The 11,011-nt window shown below is 48.5% G+C and overlaps 2 protein-coding genes across 2 annotated transcripts; both read left to right on the top strand.

Moving 5' to 3' along the window:
• The first annotated feature begins 1,155 nt into the window (after positions 1-1,155).
• dlb (deltaB) lies at positions 1,156-4,605 on the top strand. The gene is made up of 7 exons (XM_068744389.1): positions 1,156-1,200; positions 1,291-1,530; positions 1,792-1,849; positions 1,946-2,203; positions 3,000-3,361; positions 3,563-3,779; positions 3,908-4,605. The coding sequence occupies exons 1-7, from the start codon at positions 1,156-1,158 to the stop codon at positions 4,603-4,605; spliced, it is 1,878 nt and encodes a 625-aa protein (XP_068600490.1).
• A 1,141-nt stretch (positions 4,606-5,746) lies between these two features.
• Positions 5,747-8,798, top strand: LOC137900809 (protein phosphatase 1 regulatory subunit 14A-like). Its single transcript, XM_068744948.1, has 4 exons — positions 5,747-5,932; positions 6,901-6,981; positions 7,053-7,085; positions 8,619-8,798. The coding sequence occupies exons 1-4, from the start codon at positions 5,747-5,749 to the stop codon at positions 8,796-8,798; spliced, it is 480 nt and encodes a 159-aa protein (XP_068601049.1).
• The last annotated feature ends 2,213 nt before the right edge of the window (positions 8,799-11,011 follow it).

The following is an 11,011-nucleotide window of genomic DNA, read 5'->3' on the forward strand; positions in this document are numbered from 1 at the left end:
TAATCCGGTTCGTTCGAGTCGTCTCTTCTTTAATCAAACAGCCTATGTGGAAAAGAACATTTTTACATCAATAATTTGGGATTAAATGAAACGCATCCCCATCAGGCGATGGATCACCTTAAATTAATGAACTAATCACGGATCGATATTTTAAGTATTTTAATGGCTGTAATCCGTGAATAAATAAAAAGCCTGCTGTTGAGCGTTGGATGAGAGTCTAACCGTTTAGGTGTGTTTACCCTCCGACCCGACAGGTGCTGGAGGGGGGGGGGGGGGGGGGGGGGGGGGGGGGGGGGCTCCTGTGTGAGTATAGAAGTCGGGGGGGGGGGCGTGGAGACAATAGCCGGGTTGGAGCCCCACCCGGTCGGCCATGTGCCGTTCATTACCATACAGCTGTTCGCGTGAGGCCCAGACAAAAGCAACACGATAGTCCGAACCGTGTGGGACCCCTCCCTCTCCCAAACACTACCCCCCCCCCCCCCCCCACACACACACACACACCCCCGGGCCCTATTCCACAGCAGACTCCAAAACAGACGCTTTATCCGGGGGCCTCGGCGTCCTTTGCGCCTCACACGCGTCAGAGCAATTATAATGTTGTCTGTAAAGAAAGAGAAGCTGATCTGGAGTCAGCGAAACACAACAACGATGAGATAAGCAGATATAATAAGGATGAAAAATAGGAATCTCGTTTGTGACGTCATTTTATTATTAAGAAAGACAACTATTTCAGTTCCAAAAATAAGAAGATGAGAATAAGAAGAAGTTTGTAATTAAACGTTTCAGACGGATCGTTTAAACACGCAGGACTCCGTTCCACTCAGATTCGCGCTTCATCCAGGTGTTCCGTGGGGAGACTAGAACCCCTGGCAGCCCCCCCCCCCCCCCCCATGGTCCCCCCCGAGGTCTGCTACGGCTCCACCTCCTTGGATGTGACACAAGGTATTTAAGCGCTGTGCGTCTTTACGCACCAGAACCAAAACAAGTGTGCGCGTACCAGCAGGAAGGAGGATTATCCCGCAGGACAAAAGGAGGACGCGAGAAGAGGATAACTTAGTTTAAAGTGATGAAACGTTTTTGAATTGTTCTTTACGCACATTTTGGGATTATCACTGCGCGCAACTTCCAAGGAAGTGGAACCCGAGCTGTGAAGAAATGGCGCACCTGACGTACCTCTTGGTTCTGGCCTTAGCGCACGCCGTAAGTTTTGGCTTCTGGTTGAGGTGGACTCGATCCCTAAATGTCTTTTACGCGCAGCGCGTCTGACGGCGTCCCCCTTTGTCTCTGCAGGTTTTCTCTTCTGGTGTGTTTGAGCTGAAAGTCCATTCTTTCCACACGGCGCAGCGCGTCTGCAGGAGACACCGGGACTGTCACATCTTCTTCAGGATCTGCCTCAAGCACCCGGAGGACGTGATCTCCGCGGAGCCGCCGTGCACCTTCGGCACCGGACACACCGACGTCATCCGGGCCGACCACACCTCGATTTCCAGCAGCGCTCCCATCCGGGTGCCGTTCCACTTCAAGTGGCCGGTAAATGAAGCGTTTCACGAAGGATGGAGTCGCTGCGCGTTTACTTTAGTCCGAACCGCGATAGGGGAGGGAGATTGTTAATGAACAGCATTATTATACGTTATTATTAATTAACGTTATCTAATCTTCAACGAAGCGCACTTTGTCAGATCTTTTATCCCGGACAAAGACACATTAAATTAATCCATTTATTACATTAGATAAATTAAACGCCACATGAATTATGCACATCAAAGATTAAACCCTTATTTTTGTTTTCAGGGAACGTTTTCTTTGATCATCGAAGCCTGGAACGCCGAGTCTCCCACTGAATACACAGGTAGGACTATTATTTAACCCTTCTTATATATTTTTACTTATTCGTGATGATTATTATTATTATTATTAATATGAATATTTCCTTCTCCCTTTGCAGACAACCAGAACAACCTGGTGAGCCGCCTGGCGACGCGGAGGCGACTGGCCATCGGCGAGGACTGGTCCCAGGACGTGCACTTCGGCGAGCAGAGCGAGCTGCGCTACTCCTATCACGTGTTCTGCGACGAGGACTACTTCGGGGACGGATGCGCGGAGTACTGCCGCCCGAGGGACGACACGCTGGGGCACTACACCTGCGACGAGGGGGGCAGCCGCGTCTGCCTGGAGGGCTGGAAGGGGAACTACTGCTCCGAGGGTAAGTTTAGAGCAGTTCAGTGTCTAGCCTGTAGAGGGAGCCAGTCAAAATGCGATGCGATTAAACTCGAGGTACGTTAGATAGTATTTATTAGTTGATAACCTATCAGTATCATCATGCTATACTGTATAGCAGTATATTAAAAACTTTAAATATAACAATATCTTTTACATACATTTGCATACAAAAATGGAAAAGATTTTCAATGAAATTTCAGGATAAAAACAGTAAATTAAACAAATGAAACATATTTTTAAAAATGCAACTTTGTGAAAAAAATAATTATGTTGAAAACCAGAGAGTTTTAAATCGTGACTCTCGTTCACTCTTAAACCGGTGCATGTAAAGACAAAGAGAGCGTTTGTGAAGTGTCCCGTTAATAATAATAATAATGTTAATAATAATAAAATGTGATTTAATCTCACTGCTCAGGTTGTGTCTGGTTTTTCTTCCTCCAGTATCTGAGCCGGAATCCTTTCAGTGTTCATTGAAGTTTAGTTTTGCTGTTCCATCTGCCTTTTGTTCTCTGCTACAGTGAGAGAATGAGCTGTGCCCCCACCCACCATAAACACACACACACACACACACACACACTCATTCATCAAGGTGATCTGTGTGTGTGTTTGTTGTGTGATTGAGGAGCAGCGTGTCTGCCAGCTGCTTGGCTTAATAGTTAACCAACAGCGGCGTCTGAAACGGGCCTGGGGTCAGACAGGGGGCCCCCGTTACATGTGTGTGATGTGTGAGGAGACATATGCATTGTAATCACCCCCCCCCCCCCACCTCTCCTCTCCAGCCATCTGCTCGGCGGACTGCAGCGAGAAGCACGGCTACTGCGAGGCCCCGGGGGGCTGCACTTGTCGCATGGGCTGGCAGGGCCCCTCCTGCAAGCAGTGCGTCCGCTACCCAGGCTGCCTCCACGGGACGTGCAGCCAGCCGTGGCAGTGCAACTGTCAGGAGGGCTGGGGGGGTCTCTTCTGTGACCAGGACCTCAACTACTGCACTAACCACAAGCCCTGCGCCAACGGAGCGACCTGCAGCAACACGGGCCAGGGCAGCTACACCTGCACCTGCAGGCCCGGCTTCGGAGGCACCAGCTGTGAGCTGGAAACCAACGAGTGTGACAGCAACCCTTGCAAGAACGGAGGCAGCTGCAACGTGAGTAATCCAGTGGGATTAGGTCCGTTTCCTTTATTGGGATTAGGTCCGTTTCCTTTAAACATGCTTTGATATTAACACTTAAATAAAGACAGAAACGATCCCAGAGCAGATTTACAAGTGACTCAAATGCAGACAAACAAGGTGAACAATCACAGAGTTCAAATAATCCCCTAACCAGAGTTAACCCTTTCATCGCAGGACCTGGAGAACGACTACTCCTGCACGTGCCCGCAGGGTTTCTACGGCAAGAACTGCGAGATCATCGCCATGACATGCGCCGACGGTCCCTGCTTCAACGGCGGCACGTGCGTGGAGGCGACGGCCGGGGGCTACACCTGCCGCTGCCCCCCCAGCTACACCGGCTCCAACTGCGAGAAGAAGCTGGACCGCTGCAGCAACAGGCCCTGTCTGAACGGTGAGGCGGCGCCGGTCCTCTGGCGACACCTTGTGGCTGCAGGGCGGAACAGCGTCGTCGTTGCAGAAGGTTCCCCCCTTGACTTCTTAGACGTTGAACAGGACATTGTCCCCCCCCCCTTCTTGCAGGTGGGGAGTGTCTGGACCTCGGCCAGAGCGTCCTGTGCCGCTGCCAGGCGGGCTTCGCCGGCGCCAACTGTCAGGTGAACGTCGACGACTGCGCCTCGTCCCCCTGCCAGAACGCCGGAACCTGCCAAGACGGCTTGAGCGACTACACCTGCTCCTGCACGTTGGGCTACACGGGCAAGAACTGCAGCGTGCGCTCGGACGCGTGCGGCGCGCGCCCCTGCGAGAACGGGGGCACGTGCTTCACCCACTTCACCGGGCCGGTGTGCCAGTGTCCGAAGGGCTTCATGGGTCCGAGCTGCGAGTTCACGCTCCAGCCCAGTTTCAAACCCGCTCTGCGGCAAAGCTCCCAGCCTGGCTCCGCCACGCTCACCCTCTCCTGCGTCCTGGCGGTTCTGGTGCTGGTTCTGATAGCGGGTCTAATCTTCCTGAGGAGGAGGATGAGGAGGAGACTGCAGGGGAGGAAGCAGCTGAGTGACGCCGCGGTCTACAATGACTTGGAGGCAGTAAACGTGGGAGGAAGCGAGAGAGACTCGTTCCTTGCTCCTAACGTATTCAAGATCAGCAACAGTGCAGCTCGCCTCAGCCTCGCCCTCTGCCCCGACGGGAGATCCGGGTTCAGGAACCCCCCCGCGGAGAGCATCCAGGCCAGGGGCGAGCGTCAGGACTTCCTGTGGAGGGACGAGGCCGGCCTGAGATGAACCAGAGAGAGAACACGAACATTCACACTGGCGGAGGAGAACAGGAGGAGGAGCTGCTCCTCCATCTTTTTTACGCACGATGAGGATGGGAGGAAATCCATGGGGTTGGAAACGGCTCCGCTCAGGGGGGGTACCAACAACTATGTGTGAGCAGAAGAAACAAATTATTGAACTGTTCTGAGATTATTTACAAAGATTATGAAAATGTATAAGGGGCAAAGCTCTTCCATTATTAAGACCCAAAGAAAAAACTAATAATAGGATTCACTTTTCAAAGGACCTAAAACACAAACCAAATACCGGAAAGTCAGTCTGGTCACCTCTGGAAAACCCGCAAATATGTCGACTGGGATTTTGTTTTTAATGCGTTAATAGTCTCTCATTGTTTTTATTATTATTATTATGATTTAAAAAAACATTTATTTCGCTTTTCAATCTTCCTTTGGCCATTATTTCCTGATTGTGCGTACCATCATTTTTTAAAAATTCTTTATATTATTTATTTATTTGAAAACCTTCAGTTTGATTGTGGAGCTATATTTATAAGATGCTGAATGAAAACCGACGGCTGTGTGAAATATCCTGTCAAAAAAAAGAAAACGCGTCTTTAAATCGGCGCTACTGTAATTTAGATTTACAAATATATATATTATAGTGATGACGTCGCTCCTTCACGTGCCATTTTATGTTCAGACCAAAGTTTGTGTTGTTTCCATTCATATTATTTAATGTCATCATGTGGCTGTGATGCGGAATAAAAAAATAAAAGATATATTTTAAACTCCTTGAGTGCAGAAAGTTTATTCATAGAATATTTCACTTAGAAGGAATTAAGATTAGATACATAATTTACTTATTGATTTATTATTATATCAATAATCAATGAAGTTATTTTCAAGTGTTGGAGTTCTGTAAGATTTGTCTCAGGATTTTATCTTGTCGGCGCCGGAAACAGCTGACATGTCAAAAATATTGTTTGCGCGTCTTTGTCTCTTTTACGTGCACTGAACAAACGCCCTGCGTGTCTGTCTGCGCCGTCGTCGCCGCCTCCCACCACCGACCCCCCCCCCCCCCCCCAACCCCCACCGCGCCTCAGAACAAGAAAAAGACAAGAAACAAGTCAAACCGATCCGGAGCAGAAATGGCAGCAGACCGACCCGGGACGTCTCTGGAGCAACACGACGCGCTTCTTTCACCGGATCACAAGGGTCACATCCCGAAGAGACATGCCCGGGTCACCGTGAAGTACAACCGGAAGGAGCTGCAGAGGCGGCTGGACGTGGAGAAGTGGATCGAAGACGGTCTGGATCTGCTGTACTCGGGTCAGGTGGGTCGGAGCAGCCGGACGTCGTTTCAAAAGTCTTTCTGTAAATGAGTCCGGCAGATTTTAAACAGTAAAGACGGGGAAGCAGGGAGAGAGCTTTAATATCTAAGTGTGTTTATTACATTTGAACCAGCGGAGGCTGGGGGGGGGGGAATGCCCCCCCCTGGGTCCCCCCCCGGGTCACCCCCGGGTCTCCTTACAAGGACAAGCACCCTGTCTGTGTCCCTGTCCTCCTCCAGAGATCTGCATCTGTCTCTGGCCTTACATGGACAGGGTTGAACCGAGAGAAGGGTGAACGAGGAGGAGGAGGAGGATGGGGGGGGGTCGGCTTGGAGTAGATGAATGCAGATGTAGACATGAACCTCATGTTTTCATTCTCTTGGGAGCATAAACGTTTAAAGTTCATTGAAACATTATTTGCCCGTCCCGTCTCGCGCTACGATTCCACGCTGGAGGTATTTAACCGTGTATTATTGTATTTAACCGTGTATTATTGTACTGCTGCTGCTCTGGCCTTCGCTACTTCTGCACAGTGGCTGTTTGTTCCAGTAGAACAAGCCGCTCTTACTGTTATTCCACGAGCATTGTTCCAAATGCAAATGATGGACATGCGACCTCCGTGGACGTCGCCCAGTGTCTGATTCAGGAGATTAGGATTACGTCTGAGGAAGGATCAACAGTATATGGAGCGGTCGGGCGTGGCTCAAAGTCCAAGGTGTTTCACAGGGTGCTGAGATGTGCATCATGGAGTGAGCATCAGCTGACCTGTGATCAGTTTTACTGCAGGAACAACGGCCTCGCCGCGTCTGGTGTTCCACATTCATGACTTTTACCTGTGCACAATGTCACTCAGCAAATGCTAGCGTGCTAACACGGTAGCATTCGACCTGCCGTGAAGCTACAAGTCATTTAACTCTGCTTTATGTCTGTTTATAGTCTAAAGGATTTGCTTGTTTATGTTTCCTCTGCAGGAGGACGACCTGCCGGAGGAGCTGAACATCGACGACTTGATTGACCTGCCCGATGACGAGGAGCGAGTCAAAAAGCTCCAGGTGAGACGGCGCTGATGGAGCGAACGCTGTTTGCGTTTGTTGTCTTACTCTGAGTCTCCTTTTCGTTGCAGGAGCTTTTTAAAGAGTGCAGCAGCAACACGGAGGTACGTTTCAACTCTGAAAGGACGTCTCGGGCGCAGGTTTAGATTCTGTCCGAGACAGGAAAGTGGGACGCTGTCCTGCAGCTGTCCCAGATATTTATCTGGATCTTCAGCGCTCTGCAGCTCGTAGCGTTAGCCGGCCTGCGGCGAGGGCCGTTTGTTTAGCTGAGGCTCAGTGTTTACATACTTCTATGTTTTACTGAGGTTACATCACAGGAAAGTGTTTGTGAGCACTGGGCCGGGCTGCGGCTGCAGACGCAGTGGAACCCGGGCTCCTTTCCAAATCCCGTTTGGGATCCAAGTTCTTCTGGACATTGGGTTTATTCTTAAAAAGCTGCGGGGGGTTGATTTTATTTTGGTTTTTGTTGCCCCCCCCCCCCCCCCCCCACACACACACATTTTAAAACCTTCCTCTGGTGGAACTCCAGTATTATAAAGATGCGTCTCAAAAAAGAATCATGAAAATTAGTTTGTTTGTTTTTTAAATGCCATTTTACTTAGCTTTCAGATATTTGAGATTCATTTTGAGACTTCTTTTGTTTTATTCTTTGATAATTTGGGCTCATACCTCATAAAAAATACAAAGATCTGGCATAGAAATCTGAGAATATTTCATACAACCAGTCATAAAAAGTGGTTTATAGTATAGAATATTGACTCCACCCACCCCTCTGAAATAACTGAGAAATGATATTCATCATATTCTATTTCTTTAAAGATGCGTCTGGATTTCACTCAACAGTTTGTGAGACGTGAACCGGCTCAAACCGGTTAATGGCCCCTGCGTTTGTTGTTTGTGTGATACACAGACGAGATTAAAGATAAAAGCTGCTGATCAAAGCGCTTCCAGATAACGGCGCCCGTCTGCACGCAGCAGCACGAGGCCGCTGCGTTTACCCGACCTCTGCTGTGACTGTTGACACAACACACACCGAACGCTAACGCTCATCAGTCTGTGAAAGCAACGCCGTCAAGAGGAGGGAACCAAAACTGCCTGCAAATCGGATCAGGGTCGAGGATCTAGTCACTTGTTTGTACGGCAACATATTTACATCAAAACATGCAACAGCAGGCAGACCGGGAACGCCCTCCTCCATCTATGGACAACAGAGTGGGGGTGGGAAACTGCATTTATTGGGCACCATTTGACCCACTATCCTCCTGATTACTGTTTGTTTAAGGACATGCTACAACTATTAGCCTTCTTGCCTTGGAAGTGCCTTAAAATTAGTAGAATTCTAACCCATCTTTTTTTTTTTTTTTTATAAAAGCTGTTTTATAAGCAAAATGCATTTTATTGGATTGTAGACCATAAAGGGCCCCTAGAGGTCCTCAAACGTTACCCCGAAAACCGCCGCGCTAAATGTCGAGCTCACCGAGGATATCTGACGAGCTAATGTGAGTCATGCATCACACTGAAATACTTTAACTCTGGTTGAACAGCATTCATACTGATGAATGTCGAAGTGAAACTCTTTGGTGACCCCGAATGTCGTTCCTCCTCCTCTTCCTCCTCCTCTTCCTCCTCCTCCTCAGACCTTCATCAGAGAGCTAGTGGCCAAGCTGGACGGCGTCCACAAGCAGGAGGCGCTGCAGAGCGAAGGCGTCGAGCATCCTGCCGTCGGCCACAGCCACGGCCACCGCCACGAGCCGTACCACTTTAACGACCCGCACCATCACTTTCAGCACAGCCGAGGCCAAAACCAGACCCTCTGACAGCCACACACACACACGCACACACACACACACGTTCAGGAAGTAGAAATCTATGCCACACATCAAAAGGGACTGTTTTGCTGAAGGTTCGATGGATTCCACTCACAGACGAAGCGCTCGTGTTTTAGCGTTAATGAACGAATTAGTTCGATGGCTAACTTAGCTCTGCATTAAAAGAAGGCTGTTTACTGGTTAATAATATTGCTGCACCCACCAGCGTCCAGTCACATGACCCTGAAGGTGTGGGTCTTATGCTATACTAAGCTAAACCGATGTGACGGCGGCATCGATCGTACTCCTGGAATATTTGCAGGTGAAAGCAGGTATCTGGAGATCCCGTTTGGGATTTAGTCAGAGATCAAATAGGAATGTTTCTCTCCTCTCCCATTGATTTCATTGTTGCTACTGATCACCTGACACAACAATTAAATAGCAGCCTTGTTTTACATCTGATGGTCTGGAATGTTATTTATTGCTATGATCAAGACACAGAATTAAATCCTCCTACATCCTGTCCTCCTCCTCTGTTTTTCCTTTGAAGATATTACTAATAAAACTATTTCCCCCACTACAGGTGCGTGTTTGATGTGTTGTGTGTTCCTTTACAAGTCGGAAGGTTCACAATATGTAAATGATCACATTCTCCCGTGGATCCGAGATTCCGCTTCACACTTTTGAACCTTTTGTGACGTCATAAATGATGTTTGAGCCCCGCCTTTATGAGTGCGTTGAGAAACGATGCAAAAGCCTCAGGCGACCGGAAACTATATAGTCAGGTGCGCGTGGGCGCGGCCTCCTGTCGTACACCTGTCTGGACGCTAGATGGCAGGAGGGAGCTGTAACTAGGTTGGTCCTGATTTACGCGCGGCCTTGATTGGTTGCTTTTTTCGAAGTGGATAATTCAACACAGCGCACGCACGCACGCACGCACCCTCAGCTGTTTTGTTTTGCTGCTCGACCCTGCCAGAACCGAAGCGACCTTGACGTCCTGCTGTAAAAGCACCGACAATAAAACTGCAGCATGGAGGCGATTGTCGTTTCTTTTTCTTTTTTTGGGGAGGGGGGGGGTCAGGTCAGTGACTAAAATTCTCCACAGAGGAAAAAATACGCTGCTGATGGTGGATGAATGGAATCTGGAATCAAGGACACAGACACTGATTCATCCTCGTAGTAAATGTTCGACTTCCAGCAGGAAGTGGATTCTTTGCGGACTTTTGTCTTCCAGAAACAGTAAATACCAGGAAACCCCGATAGAAATGAAGAAAAAAAACGTTTTGTCCTATATACTCCTCCCTTCTTTACTGTGAAGTTAATGCAATTACTGTTAATTAGGAGCCCCCCCCCCCCCCCCCCCCCCCCTGGGAGCGGGTGGTGCATGGGGGGCCTCCGCGTAGGAGGGGAGAAAGGACAGGACGGGCCTTTCCTCAGGAAAACCCATCACCTCCAGGAAGCCAGAGGCAGCCACATTGCTCTCTTGAGTCACAGCCTGCTTTCGGACACTCCACAGCCCGGCCCGCCTGCACAGCCAGAACTCTGCACGATGACATTCTGAGACGCTGCAAGGCAGGCTCATCATCAGGTGAATATCTCTCTCTCTGCGTTCTCTGGGGTTCATATATGAGAATAATTCATGCATGATGTCACTGTGATAATCATTAATCACTAATTATCTTCACGAGGGAAGAATATATTACATTTTCCTTTGCATTAATCGGTCCTGTATTCCTCAAGTGGGTGTGAAACGGCAGTCAGTGGTTTCTTATCTTTAAATCATCATTGCTGATTTCTGCTGAGTCGGCTACTTTAGAGAAATTTGAAGGTTAACAAGCAAAGCAGAATTATTATGGACATTAAAAAAAAAGTATACGCTCTGTTTCATGGTAGAGATCCAGGTTTATGAATTATGCCGTTTACCTGCCTCGAGGAAAGGTGACTAACTTATTCATCCTTTCATTTTGACTCCAGTTTCCCCACTGAAAACTGATTTCTCCAGTTTTTAACTAGAGAACCAAAGAACACAAACAAAACAGTTTTTAACGATCCATCATTAGGAAGGTGAAAAATTGTATTTATGTATTTATATTCATTTCTTTCCTTGTGCTGTTCTTAATATGTAGAGAGTTTACCCTTCAAAATGCATTTGCTCTACATGTGGCGACCATATGTTGTTTTTTGTGGCTGTAATAATTCCTAATAATAGCAAAGAGGGACGT

Source organism: Brachionichthys hirsutus, chromosome 10 (assembly GCF_040956055.1).
Source record: "Brachionichthys hirsutus isolate HB-005 chromosome 10, CSIRO-AGI_Bhir_v1, whole genome shotgun sequence".
Lineage (NCBI taxonomy): Eukaryota > Metazoa > Chordata > Actinopteri > Lophiiformes > Brachionichthyidae > Brachionichthys > Brachionichthys hirsutus.

Excerpts from the sequence above, each read along its gene's own strand:
- dlb (XM_068744389.1), top strand. The coding sequence starts at position 1,156 with ATGGCGCACCTGACGTACCTCTTGGTTCTGGCCTTAGCGCACGCC. Across the intron at positions 1,201-1,290 it reads TTCTGGCCTTAGCGCACGCC|GTTTTCTCTTCTGGTGTGTT; the intron begins GTAAGTTTTGGC and ends TTGTCTCTGCAG. Across the intron at positions 3,780-3,907 it reads CAACAGGCCCTGTCTGAACG|GTGGGGAGTGTCTGGACCTC; the intron begins GTGAGGCGGCGC and ends CCCTTCTTGCAG.
- LOC137900809 (XM_068744948.1), top strand. The coding sequence starts at position 5,747 with ATGGCAGCAGACCGACCCGGGACGTCTCTGGAGCAACACGACGCGCTT. Across the intron at positions 5,933-6,900 it reads ATCTGCTGTACTCGGGTCAG|GAGGACGACCTGCCGGAGGA; the intron begins GTGGGTCGGAGC and ends TTTCCTCTGCAG. Across the intron at positions 6,982-7,052 it reads AGCGAGTCAAAAAGCTCCAG|GAGCTTTTTAAAGAGTGCAG; the intron begins GTGAGACGGCGC and ends TTTTCGTTGCAG.